This window comes from Mchenga conophoros, linkage group LG1, assembly GCF_057382185.1.
Source record: "Mchenga conophoros isolate Kocher_MC1m ecotype Shallow Benthic linkage group LG1, M_conophoros_male_GT1.1, whole genome shotgun sequence".
NCBI classification, from domain to species: domain Eukaryota; kingdom Metazoa; phylum Chordata; class Actinopteri; order Cichliformes; family Cichlidae; genus Mchenga; species Mchenga conophoros.
Genome location: NC_140526.1, coordinates 37,528,733 through 37,551,478, shown reverse-complemented (window position 1 = coordinate 37,551,478; position 22,746 = coordinate 37,528,733). Strand labels below are relative to the sequence as shown.

The 22,746-nt window shown below is 44.3% G+C and overlaps 2 protein-coding genes across 10 annotated transcripts in view; one reads left to right on the top strand and one right to left on the bottom strand.

The window, feature by feature from the left end:
* Nucleotides 1-13,837, top strand: part of ppip5k1a (diphosphoinositol pentakisphosphate kinase 1a) — a 30,152-nt gene extending 16,315 nt beyond the window's left edge. The window contains exons 23-32 of one of the 8 annotated variants that reach the window (XM_085277209.1): nt 187-315; nt 403-543; nt 833-926; nt 2,650-2,775; nt 4,715-4,777; nt 8,397-8,450; nt 9,079-9,258; nt 10,604-10,741; nt 10,843-10,956; nt 11,999-13,837. In XM_085277209.1, the coding sequence (XP_085133335.1) occupies nt 187-315; nt 403-543; nt 833-926; nt 2,650-2,775; nt 4,715-4,777; nt 8,397-8,450; nt 9,079-9,258; nt 10,604-10,741; nt 10,843-10,956; nt 11,999-12,621 (1,662 nt within the window). In that variant the 3' untranslated portion in view covers nt 12,622-13,837. The remainder of the gene's footprint in view (nt 1-186; nt 316-402; nt 544-832; nt 927-2,649; nt 2,776-4,714; nt 4,778-8,396; nt 8,451-9,078; nt 9,259-10,603; nt 10,742-10,842; nt 10,957-11,998) is intronic. The other 7 variants (XM_085277226.1, XM_085277219.1, XM_085277233.1 and 4 more) reach the window with 7 other exon arrangements.
* A 3,889-nt stretch (nt 13,838-17,726) lies between these two features.
* Nucleotides 17,727-22,746, bottom strand: part of map1aa (microtubule-associated protein 1Aa) — a 59,821-nt gene continuing 54,801 nt past the window's right edge. For both annotated transcript variants that reach the window (XM_085277183.1, XM_085277190.1), the window contains 2 exons: nt 22,483-22,709; nt 17,727-20,616 (listed from right to left, as the gene is read on the bottom strand). In XM_085277183.1, the coding sequence (XP_085133309.1) occupies nt 20,461-20,616; nt 22,483-22,709 (383 nt within the window). In that variant the 3' untranslated portion in view covers nt 17,727-20,460. The remainder of the gene's footprint in view (nt 20,617-22,482; nt 22,710-22,746) is intronic.

Below are 22,746 nucleotides of genomic sequence, written 5' to 3'. Positions count from 1 at the left end.
CATACCATGGATCTCTGTGTACTGACCTACATAGAGATCCATGGTATTTATACAGTTTATACTGAATTTGAGATCCCAGGTTTCAATTGTAAGCCAAAGTCATAACACCCCCCAAAAATCGATAATTTTTTATATTAAAGGCTCACCAATTAGAAATTTCTAATAACCGATTTTATCTTGCTACAGGACATCTCCTCTGAGGAGCGCTTCCATGTGGAGCTTCACTTCAGCCCCGGGGTGAAAGGTGTTGAAGAGGAGGAGAACGCTCCCACCGGCTTTGGCTTCAGGCCCGCCTCTGCAGAGGTAGCACGGCAGGTGGGATTGCAAAGAGTCTTCCTCGTTGCTCTTCTGCAGGTGGCAGTGTTTGCCGTCAGGTTTATACCGTATGTCTGCTCAATCCAGAACGGGCAAAAACAACCCGACCCCAGCAGCCTGGAGGACCTGTCACGGGATGAAACCGACCGTGCTGTGCCGCTGTCTGAGCCAATCACCATTCAGAGGAAGTCCCCACTTATTCGCAACCATAAGACCGGATCCATGGAGGTGAGACTGGCACTGAATGCAGAAAGAAGCAGACCCAGAATAGGAGTTTTAAAATTGTTTCAACAGCTCTTCACTGTAGACACTATAAACAGTGTAACTGAACTCTGTCTGTTAGCTTCTGCAGAGAAGAATCGTTCACGTTTTCCTGTGTTTTATCCACAGAAGACTTGGTTCCTGTGGTTTTAGCCTCTGGTCTTATCTACGGCTGTATTTCACTAAATAAAGTAGTGGTGGCTGATACGTGATGTAAAACATGCTTGTGGTATGTGTGGCGTGTTCTTTCCACCAGGTCCTGTCGGAAACATCGTCCTCCAAAGTCGGCAGTTACCGCCTTTTCTCGTTCTGCTCTCGTCAGTCCCCGGAGATGAAACAAAGTGGATTAGGTAGGTATTGTAATGCTCTGTTGCTGCGGCAACCGTATGACACGACTGAGTGGGAGGCTCGGGTGCAGCTACGAGAGTTTTTATCTCGGGAAGACATTTTTATTAATGGAAATGACACAGAATGAGGGCGGTGCTCATTGCTCTGAGACATGCACACAAGCTTTTTTCGAGCTGAGCATTTTGCAGGTTTGTGACTTCGTCAGCATTCAGAGGTAAAACATCCCTCTGTAGCAGGGCAGCCTAGTTTCCTGACATAAAATCAATTCTGCACAGATAAACGTGTCTGACACTGTTGCTAATTGCTGCTGACATGATTTCAAGAAATCAGAAAGGAAGTCATTTTGAGGTTGTTTCTGCTCCATTCATGCAAACTAAACATGATGAAAATGATTGGTCACCAGTGTCTGTGTGAATCTTGTATTCCGAGTTAAAGAGTGAACCTTTATGCAGGCCCATGAAGCCTCCGGGGCTTTCTCTGCCTCTGAGCAACTCCAGGGGTTGACTGTGATTGAGCTGTTGTAAAATCCACCTGAAATGTTTCCTCTCTGTCACTCTGCCTTTCAATGATGTGTGAATGACATCAGGCACAGTCTGAGCTAAAGTCTAAAACATCATGGATGATGCTGTTAATCCTTCTCAGTTAACTTCTACGCTGCGTCTGCACTGGAAGCAGTTTGGAGCGTTGTGGTGACCAGAGGCCACCGAAGGTGAAAGACACTCAGTGACTTCAACAGAATAACTGCTGGCAACATGAATCGAGCAGGACCGCAGAACATTTTCTCTCTTCCAGCAGAGCGATTGAAGTGGCCGCTAGCGTGAGGATACTGTCAACTGACAGATCTGGTAGTAAATACATTCGAGCGGGGATTTCAGACTCCTCCTACATTTCTGTCATTTCGTATAGAACTTGACTACATTTAAACTAAACATTTATTCCCCGAGTTATTTTAATGTAAGAAAAACAAGTGCAGTTTCATCAGCACAGTTTTTCTACATGATAAAGACATGCTGCTTCATGCTTAAATTATAAGAAATAAATGTGTAAACTTACAGAAACGTTCTGTTAGCTCGTTGTGCAGCCTGTCCTCAAGCTATAAAATGGACATTTTGGGGTTTTTTCCTGTGAAAATCATATATTTCTTAGACGGTTATTTTAATGTGTGAATGGCCATGGGGGAGGTGCTTATCATTAGGACAAGCTGTAAACGCATGAAAATACAGGTAAAAGTTTAAGCATTCTGTCCTCCTTCACATTGCCCACATTGGAGTCTTTCGCAAGCCAGTTCTGGCCCCCGGGCCTTGTGTTTGACACCCCATGCATTAGAGGGGTTACCTAGGCAATCGGGGCTTAGTGTCTGCAGCCAGCCAAGCGTCAGCTTCAAAGCGAATTGTTTCCAGTGTGGACGCAGCTTAAACGCCTCTCCTCTTTCTGTACTCTTTGATGTTCTTATTGATGTTTAAAGCTTTCTGTATGAATTAAACATGTGAAGGGGACGAAGAATTCTAGCCTTAGCTACAAAGTTGCACTTAATACATTAAATGGGACCTTTAATGTGGCTTAGTTCTGCGACCCCTCGTGAGTGCACGGTCTCCCACGAGTCCTTCTTTCTGCTTGTCTCTTTCTTTTTCCTCTTTGTGTCTCTGAATCTGTCTCTTTCTGGTCAGTTGTTTGAGTAACAGCATGTGATGTAGTAGTGACTAACCCGGCCCGCCCCCCTCACAGGCTCTCAGTGCGCTGGGCTCTTCAGCACCACTGTCCTGGGTGGGTCCTCTAGCGCCCCCAACCTGCAGGACTACGCACGCGCGCACCGCAAAAAATTCTCCACCAGCAGTCTGTCCTACAAAGACGGTACGTGTTTGAGACCGCGCGCCTTCACAAACCTGCACAGGACAACAGCAAATCAGCACACACCTCCTCTGTGTCGTAATGTGTAAATTATATCTGTCTGACCTGCGATGACGCCTGAAAGCTGCACACGTGAACATGAAACATGTTTAAGCTGGAGTCATTACAGTAGTTAGATAATCAGTGGACTGGGACACATGCCCATACATGTATAGAATATTTTTTTTACATTTTAGTCATATTTCTGTTAACTCCATATTCATTCTAGTCACCATATCCACTGACTCTTTTGTTTCCTCCTTTACTGCTTTGAGTAAACTTGATGTGCTCCTTTTTAGGATTCCTGCCTCAGGCCAAACCAAAACTATTTAATATTTGCCAAACAGGAAATGCAGAAAGGTTTAGCCAGAATAGCACGGCTGCTTTGAAATGAGTTTTTCAGGATACACTTGAGAGAAGCGTGGCAGTAGATGTACTCTGAGTTTGTGGAGTCTCACACGTCTTTGTAGAATGTCAGTTAAAACCAATATCACTGCAACATGAGAGCTAATTTAGTTAATTAGTAGGTAGATAACCATTTACACTGCTCAAAAAACTTCTTTACATTGTGGAATTCAGCTTTTAGTGGACGATCGATTCAAAATCTCGCCAAAAATCTGAGTTAAACTTTGAAATCACAATCCAAATTGTGTCATAATGTGGTTAAATGGTGTGTATTGTCCTCGTGTCCCTGTATACACTCCCACTGACATCTGGGCAGCTCCCAATGAGCTGACAGATGTTCATATTACCTGGATCAGGGCGTCAGTGAGCTCCTGGACAGTCTTTGGTGGATTTGGATGCACCGATGCATAAGATCCCAGTCAGTGGCATCGATGCCTTCAGCTAAGAGCTGCCTGCCCACTCTGGTCACGTGTGGCAGGGCTTTGTCCTGCACCAGTAGGGACACAGGACAGTGCCTAAGGTCCGAAGCCAGGTTTGGTACCAGGATTTCATCCAGCCACCAGGTAGCAGTACTGACCAACCTGCAGGACCCTTTTTATTTTGGCTCTCTACCTTGCAATATAAAGCACCTTGGTCCTTTGTTCTGTAAGGTAGCACTTATATAGCGCCTTAGCACGATATAAATGGAATAAAGTAATACGCGTCCCCATCACTCTCCCAGTGCCTGACTGGTCATGGCAGACGACCTGTTTCACGTTTTTACATCCCAACGTGTTTTTTAGTTTCCTAGTCTATCATTATGTTTCTGTTTAGCTGCTGAAGCAACAGAAACATCATCACCGAGCAGCTAACTGCCCTTCTTCCAAAGTAAGAATCTCAGTGCTGTATGTCAAGGGTTGTCATGTTGTCCACCAGGTGGCAGTGCGGTATCATAAAGCATCCACCCTCCTGGCTGTCTCACAGTTTGCTCTTTTGTCATCCATCTTGTTCCACCTCATATTCAAGACTGCAGGTTCCCTTCTGTTTTCAGCCAGTGGACGCTCGCGTGTCAGAGTAGTCGGGGTCATATTTATATTTATTTTCTATGCTGAAGCATCGTAATGCGGGTCATTTTTAAATTGTTGCACACAACCCAGTCAGACTGCACCTGTCACAGTTAAACTTGGAGGCAATGAAAGCAGCATTTAGTCGTGAGTATCGGGCTCGTGAATCCTCATGTTTTTAAGTTAAATTCATGTCATTTCACTTTATTAGAAGATGCTGTGCCAGTGTTTCGACCCACAGCCATCTTCAGCCATCTTTAACCATCCTGTTTGAACAGCACCTTCAGTCAGGGCCGCTTCACAGACTGATTCCTAAACCACACATTTGTAGTTGATGACTCTTCTTCTGCACTGCGTCCGCCTTAGACAAGAACAAGAAATGATCAAACCTAATCTACACTTTACTGTGGCTCATAGTAACACTAGTGATTTTTTTTTTTTTTTTATTTCCTCAGAGTTGTTGTCTATGCCGGCAGTAAAACGATTTTCTGTGTCGTTTGCAAAGCATCCGACTAATGGTACGTCTGCTTCTTTCAAGTATTTTTCCACTTCACCTACCTTTGTCTTGCATGTCTTCAAACTTTTATAATTTTTTTTTTTTTTACCTTGGATTTTTTAAATTTATTTTGTTTTTTCCACATGGCCCTCCAACATTCCAGGTTTCCATTATCTTTTTATTTCTAATTATTTTAATTATATTTTTGTTTACCCATACACTTTGGACTTTTCTAACACTACCTGACATTCTCTCTCTAACCAGGGTTCCCACTAGTTTGTAAAATATAGTAAAGTAAATCCAGAGACAGGGAATGTCAGAGAATCATACAAAGACCTCACACACATGTGGGAAAAACCAAATAGGGACTGAAAAATAAAACATCTTGTTATTGCTGCTGGTCTGCTTTTCAAACTACCAAGTAGAGGAGGGATGTCCAGGAGAAGGGGAGTAGACTGTGCAGCACAGTTTGCCTTCTGTTTGAACAGCACATATCAGTTTATATAGGTCCCCAGCAGTGCTGATGTAGTTTGGTCCTGACCAGGAGACTCACAGGTTTGAGATCGCTGGGCCAGGTGAAACAAAAACGTCTGAATGACAACAGTCACAAATAATTTTTTTTAATTTTTTCATCAACCCTGCCTTATCAGAGGGCTGTTTTATTTATTGTTGGATTACAAAAAGTTTTGAGGACTTGCAACAGACAAAGAAGGCTCAGAAATGAAGCAGAATCTTTTACTGTAGGTCAAAAAGCCACAATTGCAATTTCTGTTCAGCTAATTAAGAACCAGTCAGATGTTTACCAGCCAAAGTCTCACGACTCCCTGTGAGGGTCTGTCTGTAGCAGACGACAGAAGATAGATCCGCGTCACCTTCAGGTGCCGGAGCTGCGGGAGTCAGGAAATAGGATCCATCTGACAAAGCTCCAAGATTCTTTTCCTCATTCCTCATCTCGATCGCATGCTCTTTCTCTCTGTCGTCATGTTCAGTGTAGCACTTGTTAGGAAGATTTTGATTGGTCACACATGTTGCCAACTCTGGATTATGTCATTTCATCCGTCTGTCAGCTCAACTTCACGTGGAACAGGTTTGTTAAATTAGAAGACAGCGTGTAGCAGTGATACTGTTAAAACAGTAAGAACACAAATCATGTTTTAAACTTCTCACGTCTTTTATTTTGGGCCTGTTGTCATTTAATATCTTACTAAATTAACCCAGTTCAGTGTTTAAGTTCTTGGATTTATTCATTTTTCATGTTTCATCTTATTTTTTTACAAAGTTGGAAGAACGATGTAGAAGTCGAGCTGAAGTCGGCGTGCGTTCCACCGTTTATTTGCTCATGCAGAGCCTACGATTTTCAACTTAAGCAAACATGCTGCTGTTCAGTCCTCCAACATCGTTGTGCACCACCTTCTTCTTCTTCTTCATTTCGGTTGCGTGGCTCAAAACATTGAATTTACCTGAATAGTAAAATAATACCATTTTCCGTGAGAGGCTGCTCCGGTTTCATTGACTCTCTGAAACAATCTCTCTGCCTCCTCAGATTTGGTCCCAAATAAACTGCCCCACTGACATCAGGAAATATGCATGAAGGCAGTTTCAACTCCTGGATCAAACCATTAAATTCTCCTTGCTGCTGCTTTCTCTTGAGAACTGGATGAACCCAGAATTGTGCATATTTAGAGAATTTCCTGTTGCTTATTTGCAGCACGCTTGGTGTTTCATGGCCTTTACACAGAAAAGAACAGTTCCCAGTCTCGTCCTCACAGTGAGGAATACACCATATAGTCTTTTATTTATGTTTTAAGGTTATTGAATGGAAATGTGTTTGTATATTATGAATACATCTTCCAACAAATGAATGCATTCTCGTTAACTTGGAATTTATCCATTCATCCAAAACACTTAGGAGTGGGCACCAGTTTGCCAAAGCCGTCACATTTCCTCGCCATCTTGAACACAGTAGCAGATATGGACAAGTCCACATACGTAGTATGCCAGCTTAGTTATTGCCAATATTGCTACTTAAAGTCAGCAAATTGGACATGTGGGAGGGAGAAAGCTGCAAAAGCTGGTAGTAAGCTAACATGGTGCCAGCTAACGTTGGGCTAGAGTGTCCTAAACATCACACTTTGATACACAGAGTTTATTTACTAAGTGTAAAAGTCCAACAATGTTAGTGAAACTGTCTTTGAAAAGGATCTAATGCCTGTAATAACAGCTAACAGCAGCTAACAGAGGCTAACAGACTCACACACTGGCAAAAAGCCTTACCGCTTACTCAGCGACAAGCTCAGGATGTTCTCAACAAAACGCCTCAGCGTCGCTGTCATTGGACAGAAATGAGCTTTGCTGACTCGTCTTCTCATTTTGGACTCCATGTCTCAGAGTAAACAGACGCTCAGCTTGAATTAAAGGGGCCAAGAAGACACAATTCAGTTGACTGCAGTCTGCTGACATCTAGCCAATGTATCTGCATAATGAAGAGCACTTGCTAGCTGTGAATACACCAGACTCTATAATCTAGCATCAGTGCAATCAGACATCAAGAAGGCATTATTAGAGGGAGCTTTTGGTTAAAGTTCAGCGCCTCTATAGGATCATTCCTAAAGAGAACATGAAAGCAACTTCTGACTGGTAAACATCTGTCAAATCTGTGTTAACACTGTAACATGGTGCTGAGGTACATTACATTCTCTAGCATTAATCAGCTGTTAAAAAGAAAAAGCTGCAGTTCACTAAATGATCTTCCCACCTTCTCAGTTTCCTCAGTTAGAAAGCAGCAGAAGATTGTAAAGAGCTCAGGGTGGGAACCCTGTTTAACATCCCACATACAGTCTGCAGATTGATCACCATTACCCCAATAATTCAGTTATTGCCTTTTTTTTTTTAATCCCCCCCCCCCCCCCCCCCCCCCAGTCAATAGGTGTGTGTGTGTGTGTGCGTGTGTGTGTGTGCATGCGTACACGTAACATATACACCTGTGGTCCTTATCATAGAGGTTGTCAGCTGAGCTCATTGTTCAAACAATAATCAGTGTTTAACCCGTCCCTTCTTTCCTCTGAGCTCTGCCTCGGTGATTTTAAACCTGCGACTTTTCCTCCTGGTTTGCTCGTCCAGTCACAGCCGATCAAACCAGGATAAGCTCCTACTGGCAAACTGGGAAAGGCTTAAGGCTTGGCTCATCCCATCTCCTTTGTCTGTTGGGTTTTCCCTTTTAAATTCATTAGCACACAGATGATACCATTGCTCACAAAACCTGAAACTTTCTTTTCCACTGCTTTGTGACGGGTGTTGAGTCAGGGGAGCTGTAGTCACCCTAGCACCTCATGCTCTGGGCCACATGCTGGTGTGCTCGGCTGGCTTTTCTGTCCTCCAAGGAACTGGTTTAAATGGGTTTAATAGACCTGTAGTTGGGATTTATATGGATTTCTCATCTGGGTTGAGCGGTTTCTTTCGTCTTGCTTGTGTAACTAGTGCGATGGCTGAAGGAGTTGTTGCTTTGGTGGCAGGTTTCTGTGAACATCACACACGAAGACTCTATTTAAACGTTTAAAATCGCCCACTTTCTTGCAGACACTGACAAACCCTGAATGAGTTTCTCCTGGTGTTGTTCACATACAGTATGTCATTCACCACAGGAACACAAGATGACACCGTTGCAGTGGCCCCATCACGCTGGTGCACTGCAGCAGGTACGAGCACCCCGCACTCCCCCCGCCCCGCGTTGGCGTTTTTGTGTTGCAGAGTAACCGAGCGGCGTGGCCGGGTGGCCCTGCTGCAGACAGTAGACGTAGCATTTAACAGCTCCTGGCGTCTTTCTTTGGAGAGGTGGTGTCAGATTTGGGCTCTGCGCTTCCTGTTAACGTCCTGCGTCACTCTTGCTCCTTCGCGGGTTCTCATGGTTCCTGTTACCACAGCTGTTTTAATGTTGAGACGCCGCAAAGGAGCAACATGTGTGTTTGTGTGTTATTGCTTTGTTTTTCCTTTTTTTCCTTTTTTCTCTTGCTTTAAGCTTTACTAAAACGCTTGACGATCTGCCGCTTTTTCTTTTTCCCGACCTTTGGCTGTGTGGCAGCCAGGAGACGCTGCTGGCTGCTGCTTGTCATTTTAGAGTTTCCCCTCATGCACACATCTTTCCTCTGTTCCACCCGCCTCCCGCCGAGCTCTTATTTCTCCTCTCATCTGTGTCGTACTTCAGTGCTTCTCTCTCCCCCCTTCCTTGCTTAAAACCTCTCGTTTCATGTCTTTTGTACTGCTCCCACCCCCCTCCCCTCTCCGACCACTGCTCTGTCCTTTCTCGCTCTCCCTCTTCTTCTTTAGAGCCCCTGGAGGAGCACCACGTGGCCCAGTTGTTGAGGCGTTTCTCCACCGACCTCAGCCTGGGCCGCCACCTCTCTCTGGACCAGGCACTGGCCCACCACCTCCACCAGTGCTCCTACCACCTCCGCCTCTTCCGAAACTGGCTCATCTCCGGCCACGATCCCCTAGAGTACCTCCACGGTCAGCCCCTGGCCCCGCCCTCCATACCCCAGCCTCATGCTCTGTTACAGCCACAGCTCGCGGTTTAGTTGGGACTGTGCTTGTTCTGTGGTTGACTCTCATGCTTTGCCTCTTGATGTTTCTGCATGCTTGCCTGTTTCTGTGGTTATGCAGATTGCAAGCTGGAGTCGTGTGAGCTGTCGGGGGTTTTGTGGGGGGCATCATTGTTTTGCAGCTACTGTCCTTCCTCTCTGAGGTGGTTGCTGCCTCTCAGGTTTTGATTGCCTTTTTCTTTAGAATAATATCACATTTTTTCCAATTTAGCTGAAACTACAAGTTAAAAGTAAGGTTTCACCTAACAGCCCTAAATAATCTCTCGTGTATGTTAATAACAGTTAGCACTGCGATTGCCATATGCCAGCCTGCCCTCCTCTCAGTAAGTTGTGTAGTCTCAGTGTCAGCTCGTGGGCCTCTGGTCACTGTCCTCTCATTGGTCAGTCACCAGATTTACTCCAATAAGCAGCAACACTGTTAGACTTTCCCACAGGTGAGTTGACGGCGCAGGCCTGTGCAGCACCCTCTTTGTACTGCACTGTCTGTTCAGGTTTCCATGTGCCATCACAACACACGACCACCGCCACACGTGTGCGTTTGGGGTCAGCTGTTCGGGTTCGTGGGAATGCCAGACGCCCTTCCACCTGACCTTAACCAGCATGTGATTCCTGCTTGTTTGCTGTACATGTGGCGTACACTCACCACCCCCTCCCCCCAGCCCGTGCAGCTGAGCGCAGTACGAACACCCTCTGTGGAGGTTGTGGAAGGCCGAGGCAGGCTGCAGTTTGATGCTTTGTGATTGTGAACGGCTCTGGTGAATTGCGGCTTGGTTGTGAACTAACAGCGGATGAAGCGCCTTGGATGACGAGTCGGGGCTGAGCTGCGGTCTGGACGGCTTTGACTGCTAACGTGCTGCTGTCGCAGCTGTGTAACAGGACTGAGCAGAAGGGCTGACGTTCTGTATTTTTTGCGACCTGCTTGCTTTTGCAAATCCCGCGAGACGTCTGAGATACGTAGACTCTTTCTGTTTTTGATATGGTGTCATGTTGTCTTGGCGTCCAGCATGGTTTTTTGCAACTTGCCTGGGTCGAAATACCACGGAGGCTGGCGGGAGTCCACACGGGGTTAGAGCCTGTACTGAAGCAGGAGCAGGATTTCAGAGCACTTTTTTTTTTTAGGTGTAGTGATGGGTGGCGTTGGGGGCAGTGGTGTTGGGTGTCAGCTGAAGTGGTTCTGCCTGCTCTTCTTCTGACTCCCTGGGCAGACTCAGGGCTGATGGGCCTGCTGGCTTCCTATCTCTCTTCTGCCGCAGGCTTTGAAGGATGCTCCATGGTGCCCTCCATCTATCCTCTGGAGACGCTGCACAACTCACTGTCTCTGAAACAGGTTAGCGAGTTCCTCACCAGCGTGTGCCAGAACGCGGGGGATCCACACACTAGGACCACCAGAGGTAAGACACACAAACCGACACACTCCTGTTTGTATTTATAGACATCGTAGCCACACCTGACTACGCTCAGCCTGACCTGCGATCCCTCCGTCTCTTTGTAGCTTTGTCAGCCATGTTTGGTGCACACAGCCAGCCGTCAGTAGACTCGTACATCCCTCAAAGGGTCCTCTCTTCCTCCATCTCGCTCAGATCTCGTTCTGACAGGCCTCCTTGGTGTGAGTATCGCAGCACATCCTCCATCTCTCAGGATCTGACATTTCTAGGTTTCTCTGCTGTGTCACTTCCAGACGTTTGGGGATTATTTATGGAAGCCAAGTTGTCCCTTACAGCCTGTTTTAAACTAAGCTCACAGTTTATGTCTGTCTTTGTATTTATCTATTTTTGTGATAAATAAAGACTGCAGAACCCAGTGAACCGACCAGTGACCCACCCATGTGGGTTTTTCAGGGTCGATATACTTGGATTCAAATAAAACTTTAATCATTTGTGATGCATGTGAACAGCAAGGAGGAAATAGACTATTTAAAACTATAGAAATTGGTAGTATCAGTAGTAATGATATTTATATATTGAGCAATGAGTGTGACAGGAACAACAGATAAAAATTAGCATCCTTCTAAGTCTGCCCCTTTTACACGATGAACCTAAGTGTTCATGTTGCGTCTAATTTTCTTGGTCTTCATAATATTTAACTGTTTCTTTGTTTTTTTACCACTTTCATGGCTTTATTAAAAAAACATATATTAAACGATTGTTATGACAATTGTGGTTTACCTGCAGTTGTTTTGGCTACTGGCTAACTTAGCCATTAGCGTAATTTTACCCTTTTGCTGTTTAATTTTATTTACACAACACCAACTCACAACAACAGTCGCCTCAAGGTGCTTTATACTGTAAGGTCGAGCCTACAATAATACATAGAGAGAAAAACCCAACAATCATATGACCCCCTATGAGCAAGCAGTTTGGCGACAGTGGGAAGGAAAAACTCCCTTTTAACAGGAAGAAACCTCCGGCAGAACCAGGCTCAGGGAGGGGCGGGGCCATCTGCTGTGATTGGTTGGGGTGAGAGAAGGAAGACAGGATAAAGACATGCTGTGGAGGAGAGACAGAGATGTTAGCATAGCCTTAGCAACTGTAATCTGAAAACTGCTAAATACAAACCACAGCAGTCACCCAGGCTGATGAGGAGTGATCCCTAGAACCAGTGTGCACAGGCTTCCTCTGCAGATCAGACCTTCTTTTCTGTCCCTGCAGACAGCAGCGGTCCATCCAGTACCGTATCCAGCGCTGGGCCCTCCTCTCCCACCACGGCTGACACCTCCCCGAGGTTCAGCTTCAGCGATAAGATCTCCCTCACTCCTCAGAGCAGCGAGGAAACCCACTCATCTCAAAACCTTTCTGCTCAGCTGGCACCTGCGGTTGCGTCACCAGCCCACGAATCAACCGACTCTGCTGTTCCAAACCTCGCCGAAGTCCCTTTGACTCCAAATAACTCACCAGAAGATGATCCGGAGCCGTGTGCAGTCACCGACCAGAAGCCCGACAACCCTGCGCCACCGCTGGAGGTGGAAGAGGGGCCTTCGTTAGCTGCCGATCCCTCGGATCCCAGCCTCAGACCTCCATGCTCGGCTTTAGCTGAACTCTCTCTGGGTCGGATGGAGGGTTACTGCCTCCCGGGCTCCCTGCCTGTGCTGCTGGAGCTCAGAGAGAGCAGCAGCGAGGCAGGCTCCAGCTCCCAGACACCCCAGTCCCCAGAGGGGCCTGACGAATTCTTTGACACCCATGAGTCCATGGAGTTGTGGATGGACAGTCCAGAAAGCCTCCCACATCAAGAGACGCCCCTGGAGGCTGGACGCACTAACATGGGCGAGCCGTAGAGCAACACTGGGGCAACTGCTGTGGTTCCAGCATTCATCATTAATATGAACAGCGTAGTATTGAACTGAGCTACAACTATCCAGGCCTTCCCTTTTCTCTCTTGTGACTCTGATGAGTGATCTCGGGCAGCTCTGTGTTGGAGAATCAGATGACAGTGCCGTACATGCTGTTCATCGCCTGCTCGGCCCTCTGGTTCAGTCCATCCACAGGTGAAGATGGGACAGCTTGGAGAAGGTCAAGCTAAATAGAAAAGCTTTTTGTTACTGTCACTTGTTCGCTGTTATAAATGCCTTTGTTTGAATGATTGTAGACACGGGGTCTTAAATGTGCTATTAGGCTAAAAGCTTGAGCTAAATGAGGCTGAAAAGCTGCAGAAAATTGTCCAAGATGATTTTCTTTTTTTTCTTGATTTATTGTGACCATAAAGTTACTGATTAACGGAGCTTTAAATTGTGTTACGTGTGCTGGATGTATATCTACTCTCACAGTACCAGCTTTCAGGGCATGTTGGTGTGGCTAATGATCGTTAGCGATCAGCGAGCTTTCTGTTTGTTCCTCAGTACAGGAACTAAAAGATCAAACGCAGACTCTGAAAAATACAATCAGCAAATCTTCTGCTTTTCGTCAATCTGCAGCGTCCCTCCGGTGCCGGGCGTCCGTGGCACTGCATGTTTGATTTTTAAAGAGGCTGAAGCTGAGTGGAAGTGTTCAGTCTCCAGGTCAAACCGTGTGTGCACTGCTTACTGCCAAAGTCCTCAAGCCTCATTACAAAGTTAATATAATCAGTAGGAAATGATAGAGGAAATATTTATTTTGAAACGGCATCTAAAAACAAAAGTCTGTATTTTTAATACCCACACATCGGATATGGAATTGTACCACAGCTACTGTGTATATTTGTGTTTTTGTAAAGTCACGACGTGATGCAGGAAGGATCCGAAAGCTAATCTTTTATGTCATCACTGAACAAACGGGAGGGGCATTTTACATTCTGTGTGCTTTTTAATGTGGCGACCAGTTATGTAGCAGCCGTGTGCGTGGAGGCAGGCGCACACGCTTGATTCAGGTAGTCGAGGATGCTGATGTGCAATTGCGTGTTCAATCAGTCCGGTTTCATGTTACATCACAAAGTACTGTGAGTACTGTGAAATCCATGACTGTGAGTTTGGGAAACTCTGACCTGTCTGTGTGTGCAGAATAAAAAACGTGACACCAGTGTGGCCCTGCTGTCTTCTTGAGCTCATGTTCTTTGTGCACGATGGGTTCATTTATGTCCTTCTGACTTACTTATAGCGTGCAGGTTCTATCCCTCAGATATAAGGACGTCATCTTTGCTTTCTGCAGCTTCCATTTCACTCCACACAGTCACATTGAAGCTGAAGTTGCATGTAGCCAAACTGTTGGGAGCAAAAGAGAATTAAATCTCCAAACTAACGACCACTCAGGAACGAGCTGTCCCAGCTTGGCAGTGGGGCGAGTGCCCCCAGAAGTTTATTCTCCATGGTCACTGATGCGTTCCCAGAACAATAATTGAAGCAACATGAAGCTGTCGGCGTATTGCAGAACAGAATGTGGTTGTGTGGATCATTCATGCAAATGGGGAACGAAGGCCGAATGCTCCAATCCAACAGAGGAGCTGCTGCACCATCAAAGATGGCGCTGGCACGGCTGGCAGCCTTAACCCAATTTCCCTCGGGATGAATGAAGTATGATCAATCAATCAAAAAAAAAGACCGATGCTGGTTGTGGTAAAAAGGTGTAATAGTGTTAGTGTTAGTAAATGCCTGTTAATTTAAATTGACTTGAGACAACCGGGGTGGCTTCGGCCCCCCAGCGACTGTAAACTGGATACCTAAGAAGATGCTTTCAATCTACTGCCAAGCCGTTATTCAAGGTGTTCAAGTTGATGTCAGGACTTGCAGGTTGTTCCACTCTAAACACAATGTTGTTTTCTTTATTATTTTTTTCTCTATGCATGGAGCACGTTGTAAATTAAAAAAAAAAAAAAAAGTGGGGGAAGGTTCAGAGGCTCCAGCGCTCTCCAGGACTCTGAGTCTCTTCCTGAGAATAAATGAGCTCTGAAGTGTTCGCTAAGTAAATGTGTCAAAGGTAGAAGATGTGTCCTGACACCTGGAGTTACCGTTCTCACAGTGTATGTTGTCACCGTGGAGGTCAGCGCTGTGAGTGATGAGCCGGAGAACAGAAGTGCAGAGGAACGTAGGCGATGGGGATATTTTATGAATGGAAAAATTTCATCTGCACCATTTCCAGGTGTTTGATGAACACACTCAGGTAAAGAGTAGCACGATTCTCTCTTAAATGTTTTCAAAAACTTCTTCTCTTTTCAGGAATACAAAGACCTCTCAGTCACCAAGTTCTGTTAATGTCCAGGGTTGCGATGTTCAGGTGATGTGTTAGAAAGTCCATGAAGTGAGGTGTATTTAAAGTCATTGTTGCGTTGCTGCCATTGTCTTTAGATTTTTCCTTTGGATTTCTGTTGAGAGTATTTTCAGCCCAATGAGTTTGGATAGAAAAGCGTATGAACTTCTTTAAGTTGCTTGAAGATGTTTCACCTCTCATCCGAGAAAAAGCTTCAAGCAACTTAAAGAAGTCCAAGCTCCTTAGACTACGATGACCTGGATGACTGAGAACCTTCACTGACTGTAGAAAGATGTTTTCTGCTCTCATTGGTTCAGCCCATCGGTCTTTGGCAAGTTGTTGCACCTCCGTCCTGGAAAGGACCCGATATTTTTTGAACATTAGATTTTCCTGAAGTCCTATATTCTAGGACCTAGAATATAGTTCCTCATGTATCCGCCTGCCTGCCTGTAACTGTTGTGTCTATCTATCCTCTAGCAGAGCCAGGACCAGAGCTAAGTGACTATATTTGGATGAAGTTATTAGCTCGGCACCCCGTTCAGTCAAACCAAAGCATTAAAAAGGAAAATCACCCAGTGTAAACTTGAAGGAGTGCTTCTGTATCAGCTGTTTTATATACGTCAACTTATCTTCTGACATTCATCACCATGCAAGGCCTGAAACATTAGTGATTTATTTAAAACTGTAGTTTACTCTGTGCTGCTCGAGGTTGGCTCCAAACGTCAGTCTATGTTACAATGGTAGTTAAAGTCTTACAGCCCAGTACAGGAGCAGTTCAGGCTTTAATGATAATTACTGGTGTCCCCGTTGGAGTCTGCTGGGCTTCATCCACTACTTCAAGTCGTTAAACTGGACCTTTTTCGGGTTTTGGATTATCTGACTAATACTATGACCTGCTGTGTGCTACAGACTTTTGTGTGAGTATAATTTGTCTGTTACTTGGTATTAATTAGCCTATATGTGTCTGCTGCACCTGTGCAGTTTAGTAATGCAGCTTTGCTAACTAGCATGCTAACTCCACACTTTCATTTGTAAGGTAACTTCTGCCTCCAAAAACAAGATTTGGACAAAATCCTGAAGTTTCCAAAACAAATGGGAACATCATGCTGTCTGTGGATTCACTGACCTTTGACAGGTCAGATATGACGGTTTACAGTTAACAGGCTTAGAGTAACCAGCTAGGCACAAATCTGCTTCAGAGGAGTACGTGGTTCTTTCCAGCTCCAAAGCAAAGGGAAACATCCACATCTATTGTTCCCTCTATTCTCCAGCCTGATCCTGTGACCCAGCGAGTGATGTCATTGCTGCATCCATTCATCAGCTTCTCACAGCGAGGATTGTCCTCCAGCTTCCGGCTGCTCCTTCCCCTAGGATGGTACCATCTTCAGACTCCACGGTGTCTGGGAATCACTGCCGTATCTGTTTGCTTTGTTTTGGTTGATAAATGGCTCCTATCACCAGTGGAGGGCCTCGGCACTCCAATCCAGCATACTTTGTGGCTCTTAAACTTTTTTTTTTTTTTTTAAAGGGTTCATCAAGCAGAACGAAGCCCAGATTGTTCCAGTGTCTGGACCGCAGAGTGTCAAGATGAATCAACATAGCTAAATCCACACTAAGGCCACGAGGAAGGAAAAGTAGTCTATGAGTGGTTCATAAACTTAACCATTCATCACTTATAAAGGCATATAAAAGTGTAAAGCCTTAAACAAACTGACTCTATTTAATTAGAATATATTAGGATTTCTTTTAGCTTTTACAGTAACCAGTTTCCATGGCTCGCGGTTCTCACTGCTTTGCACCTGAGAGTTAGAAACCCTTTAACAGCACGTGGGGTGTATCATGTGGGGCATCACTGGATGAACCAAGGTTTTAATGGTTTGATTACGATGTGGTTGTTTCAGAAGCTGTGTCTGACATTAGTGGTGTTATCTGGTGGTTTCCACCCATTTTTACTGAGAGGGCAGCCAGAGCTGGTCCGCAAGCATGATTCAGACCGAAATAAAAGGTTTTGACAGGGCAGTCTGAAAGCTTTGTTCTCTGGTGATGAACTCTACTGATCCTCTGACCTTTTCTTATTGTGCCAAGATAACTAATTGTCAATACATTAATGTCTTCATAGAGGACGACTCCCAATTATTGAAAAACATCTCCCCATAAACAAGCTGGACTGTCATGATCCCCAGAGGATAAACCATGGTAACGTTTCTATCAACATTGTAGTTTTTTTGTTTCAACATCAGGCTCGTTCAACCTTTAAATACCAACACTGCCGAAGTTCAGAGAATCCAAAATATACTTAATAGAATTTTTACCCCTCTGCAGTAAGAGGCTGAAGAATGAAGTGAGGTTGGAGTTTCACCCCATCCATGTAACTCCTGAAACTCTTGAACGAGTTCAAATCTGTGACCTCAAGGTGAGAGGTCAAGTTTTCTAAAAGTCTTCAATTCAGTTTTAATTATATAGCTCCAAATGATAAAGAAAACCCCAACAATCATATCACCACTTATGAGCAAGACCTTTGGTGACAGTGGGAAGGATAAACTCTCTTTTAACAGGAAGAAACTTGCAGCAGATCCAGGCTCAGGGAGGGGCGGGGCTAAAGACCCACTGTGGAAGAGAGCCAGTGATCAATAATTACTCATGATTAGATGCAGAGTGGTGTACGAACACATGTGAGTGTATGAAGAAAAAACACCCAGCAGACACAAAATGACAAGCCGACACATTTTCTTTCGGTAAATGATATTTTTATTGATCTTCACCACACTTTTCCCTTTCAACAATAAATCACTTTTCTATTTGACCTGTTTACGCGTTTAAAGAGAGATAAAGAGAATATTGCACTTAAAACAAGAGATGGAAGTAAAACCATGAAGCAGAAAAGGAGGGAGGAAACAATCACGAGGCTTTCCTTACAGCACAGTGCCTCCTCAGTACCAGGCAGCTTAGCTTCTTAACTAGCATAATTTAAAATAGCATCTCTATGTTAAGTCAGGTTTGTTTTCAGCTATTACGATACAGGAGAACTCAGAAGGAAGGTACACATGCACGCACAAGCAGGGCTCACTGGAAACCAACAGTCTTTATGATTTATGAGTCGTTCCACTGCAGATAAGTATGAATGCCACAGATACTGACTTTTTTAACTTTTGTTTTTTTGCACATGAAAATAGAGCAGTTAGCTGTGTGTGTGTTAAGCTTTGACTGAGAGAAATGTGAGTAACAGGAAGTCCACTATAGATAAAAATGTAGTGACGTGAGCGAACTGAGTCCCTCGTGTCTGGCAGTCTGAGTGGTTTGCTTATATGTGAGTAGTGCGTGATTATAATATTCCTTTACCGCAGGAATGTCAGCGTCACTGAATGACCCGGCAGCGCAAAGAGTTAACAGGAAAGTTTACCCTAGTCAGCTGTAGGCTAAATGTAATTATACATAAAATTATATATAACCCTCGACTCCATATCTTTGTCACTTCTGTAAGTTGTTTGTTGACAGAATGGCAGTCAGACTGTGTCCTGTCATTCAAAGAAAGAAACCGCTGACTTTAGCCTGCACACAGCTGATGTGATGTATTTCAGGCTACGGTGAGGCCGATCTGGCGAGTGTGACTCGGGTGTACGGTACGATGCGCAGCAAAAACCAAGGCAACCCGGATATCGAAGTCCTCCACGGAGAACGTAAAGGTAATCTGCATCTTCACATTCAAAGTAAATATGAGCCAATGACACCAGCGTCTGTTGAACACGCGTCACTAGCTGAGCCGAGGAGACATAGAGGGGAAAATCTGCGTTTTCGTTGCGGATCATAAAGTAGCAACCCTGGTGAGGCCTGTTGGTCCTTACATCTGTTTGATTGTTGGTTTAGTTCCTGGTTAAAATCTATTAAATTGCCCCAAAAAGTATCAAAATATAGAAATCATCATCGATAATACTCGACCAAATCACATCTACGTCTAATATTAAGGTAATGAAGTGCTATCCAAAAATGACCACCAAGCTATGGCCGGAAAAAATTTAATACAAAATCAAATGCAACAAGTTGATTGTGGCTAAATTCAACAAAAAATAAAGAAATTGCACAATTTATGATGGCGAATTAATAAAACAAGTCCAGTTGAAGTCTAGCACACTCCTTTGTGTTTCTTTGAGTGGCAGCTGAAATACTGATTGGGTGCTTTGAAAGGTGCCGTTTTACCCTCACTATGTACAACTCTGACCTTTTGTGCGCTGACAAGAAAACATCAGAGGAGCCAGCGATGTATCGCACACAGGCGTGCCTAACATTTCTACCATCACTTTCTCTTCCCTTCCAGCACAGCAGGACAGAAAGGCACATGTGGGCGACCGTCAACCAGGCGAACGCGCAATCTCTCCTTACAACCACATGTTCCTATCGTTGTAATGGAATACATTCTTTAACACAACCTTTGTATCGACACAGCAACAGGTATGAGGTTACTCTACTCTAATGAGTGCTATTTTCTGTATGTAAAGATATAAATATGTAAATACCAAAGATCAGATGATTCTTTTTAAACTACATCATGACCTCCACCTACAGCTCTCTATATGACCTCTGTGACGATATGTTGACTGGAAATACACCAAAGACTACAGAAACAAACGCAGACAACTGATTTCTCAAATTCACTGTAGGAAAAACAGTCACTGAGAAACTGGAACAAGTGGTTTTCACTTTGAAAGGACTTTAGAAAGAGCACAAGTCACTACAAGACAGATTATCTTTGAGTATGAGCGTCCCTATAGCTACAGCAAATATACTGAAAAGCCCGAGTGGACCTCTGGGTTTCTGTTTCTCTACGTCAGCGGGAGCCCCGAAGAGACGGAAATGGAAACACAGAGGAAATTCATCACAAACTCTGTTGTGTGGTGATTTACACACTGCCTAACAGTAAGGAAGGGAATCAAACGGAAATGAAAATGCCAAATGAACAAATGTGGAGCTAGCGTCTGTGGCGACCCGCCCGTGAATAACGGAGCAGCTGAAAATATCGTAGATCTTCTCCGATACCACAAACGTGATTTGTTTGACTTGCTTGTTGTTGGCTTTAATTGTGCTTCAATTAGAACCTATTCTAAGTATTGTTTTGACAATACAAAGGGGCAAAAATCACTGCGTTATATAAAATAAGGAAAAAATCTGGTTAAGGGACAGAAAATAAAACTCTTCCCTTCACACGACAAAGTATTAAGATTGCAGTGAACAATTAAAAAAAACGACTCTGTTATACAAATGGTGATAGCCACAACAACCCTAGAAATAAATAAAAATCTAGAAAACAGAGACAGTTACCCAGATCTGTTTCACACAAATGGACTCAAATACAAATAACTGGGGCAGATACATGTTTGCATATCGGGCTATAGAGAAGAGTAAATAAAAACCGATGTACACTGGGGAGGCCAGTAGGAGAGGAGAGAGGAGACAAACGCTGGATCTTAAAACTCGATCTTGCAAGCTGGGAAAGACTCATCCTGCATGACAACGGTGCTGCTGGAGGCCAGAACCATGATGTTGAGCTCCTGCTGCCTCTCGTGCGTCTGCTGGTACCATTCACGGGTCACCTCAGTGTCGTGGGTGGGGATGAGCGTCACCTGAGAGGGAAACACAAAGGAAAGTGCGGAGGTGTAGTCACCAGAACTGAGAGTACCTAGAAGATTTTTAAACTTGTTACACTTTGAAGGATTGTGTTTTTGCTTTGATGCGGTGAGTGCGGTCTAGTTTTAGCAGTACTTGCTATAATGTGAAGTTGCGGTCAAAAGTTTGTAAACACTTATCGTAGACATTAATAATGTCTTGGTAATTTGGGGCTTCTTTGAACTGTTCTTTTTCAAGTGTGGAGTGATTGTGCAGCACGCATCTGCAATGACTTTAACAAACAGGAGTTGGGTGGATGTTTGAACGGTCCTCATGGCACAGGCCTGGGTACCATCGTTAGAGGATTGGGTCTGTGCCAACAAACTAACTTGTTTAAGGCCACGTCCACACTAATACATTTTGGTTTGAAAACGCATCTTTTTCTCTCCGGTTTTGGCGTTCCGTCCACACTGTGATGGCGGACGGCATCGTACAGCATTTGTTTTGTTTGCTCTCAAGCCCTATTAAAGATTAATATCAGTTTGTACATGTTCCAGATAAAACTCGGCACTTTTCCTCGACATTTTGCCGCGACGTCTCAAAGAGCCGGAAAATAAACAAACGTCAGACGGAAAAGACACAGGTCAATCATCGTACTTTTCACGCATACGCAGCACAGCAACGTAGCGTTTTCAGTGTGGATGAACACGATTGAAAACGATAGTGTGGACGCGGAGTGTTTTTAGACGAAACTGCAGTTTTCCAATTTATCCGGATTAGTGTCAACGTAGCCTAAATAAGCTCTACCAATTCTGCCAGGACAACTGATCGAATATTCAGTCAGGATTATGCCCTGAGCTTGCTGGTGTCTACCAAAACCACTGAGTCAGGAAGCAACTTGCTGAGAAGTAACCAAATATTAGTGTGAGTGTATATGTACTTTTTACCCTCAGCTAACCCAATTATTCTTCTTTAAATGTATTAGAGATTATTAAAGATGTACTCCTGCACCATTCTTCAAACCTGGAAAGACAACAGTGCAAACAAATCAATAAAAGCTTGTAATTACCATGACGTTCATGCCAAGTTTTGACCACAATTGTACAAATTCATGACGTATGTTTACACTCATATAGCTCAGTGATGTCACTTAAGCTGGCAAATGTAATTGTTTTAACCTATTTATGAAGCTAGCAGCTGTAGTAGTATTCAGCTGTCCTAACAGACCGCATATAAAACATGGCCAAAGCCACCGGAGTTGAGCGTTTTGGTTTGGAAGGACAAAGAGGTAAATGACTCTGATGTCTGATTGTTCATGTTACCCGACAGGAAGTGAATGCAACCGCTGAACAGCAGGATCACGGAGAATATGCTGGCTATCTAGTTTTCGGCCTAGCGCAGATTGTTGTTGTCACCTCTTTGGCTCTGACAGCAATCAGAGATTGTTAAATGTCTGTAGACATCAAACAGGTTTCTGGCACAAAAGAACACTGGCTGATGTCCAACTTAAGGAAATTTGGGCTTAGTGGAAAACAAAAGCATCACCAGCTGCACACCTCAGTACGTAGGTCGAGTAAGAGATTGAGGTGGTCAATAAATGCCACCACAAACCTTTGAGATTTAAAAGTGAAAATTATTGTGTTTATATTTTTTTATCAAGTCGATAACCCCAGTATTAACCTTAACCTAGCTCTACATGTTGGAGGTCAGGAAAAAAAGAATAGTTTCTTCTGTGTGTCAATTAGAAAGATTATATTCTTTGTTCCCTAATTGCCAGAACTTAATAGAGAACAATGTATTAAAAACTAACCCTAGGTTAGAGTCAGGGTTAGGGTCATCAGTGATGACTTAAATCGATGGGTTAAAACACACGTAAATAATACCTGTAGGTTTGATCCCCACTGAGCTTTGCCGTCCAACAGTGCATCAAGGACTCCTCGGCTCGGTTCGCCGCTCGCTGCATCGTTGCCACTCACCACATAGTATGCAGAACGAATGCGTTTGAAAAACTCTTGGTCCACATTCTTGGCACTGCAGTGGTTGGGAATGTAAGTCAGATCCACATAAATGGGTTGGCCGGGAGCAGCCACAGAGCCTGACTTCTGAGAACCTGTGTGGGTAAAGAAGGCCAAACCATTGTTCCCTTT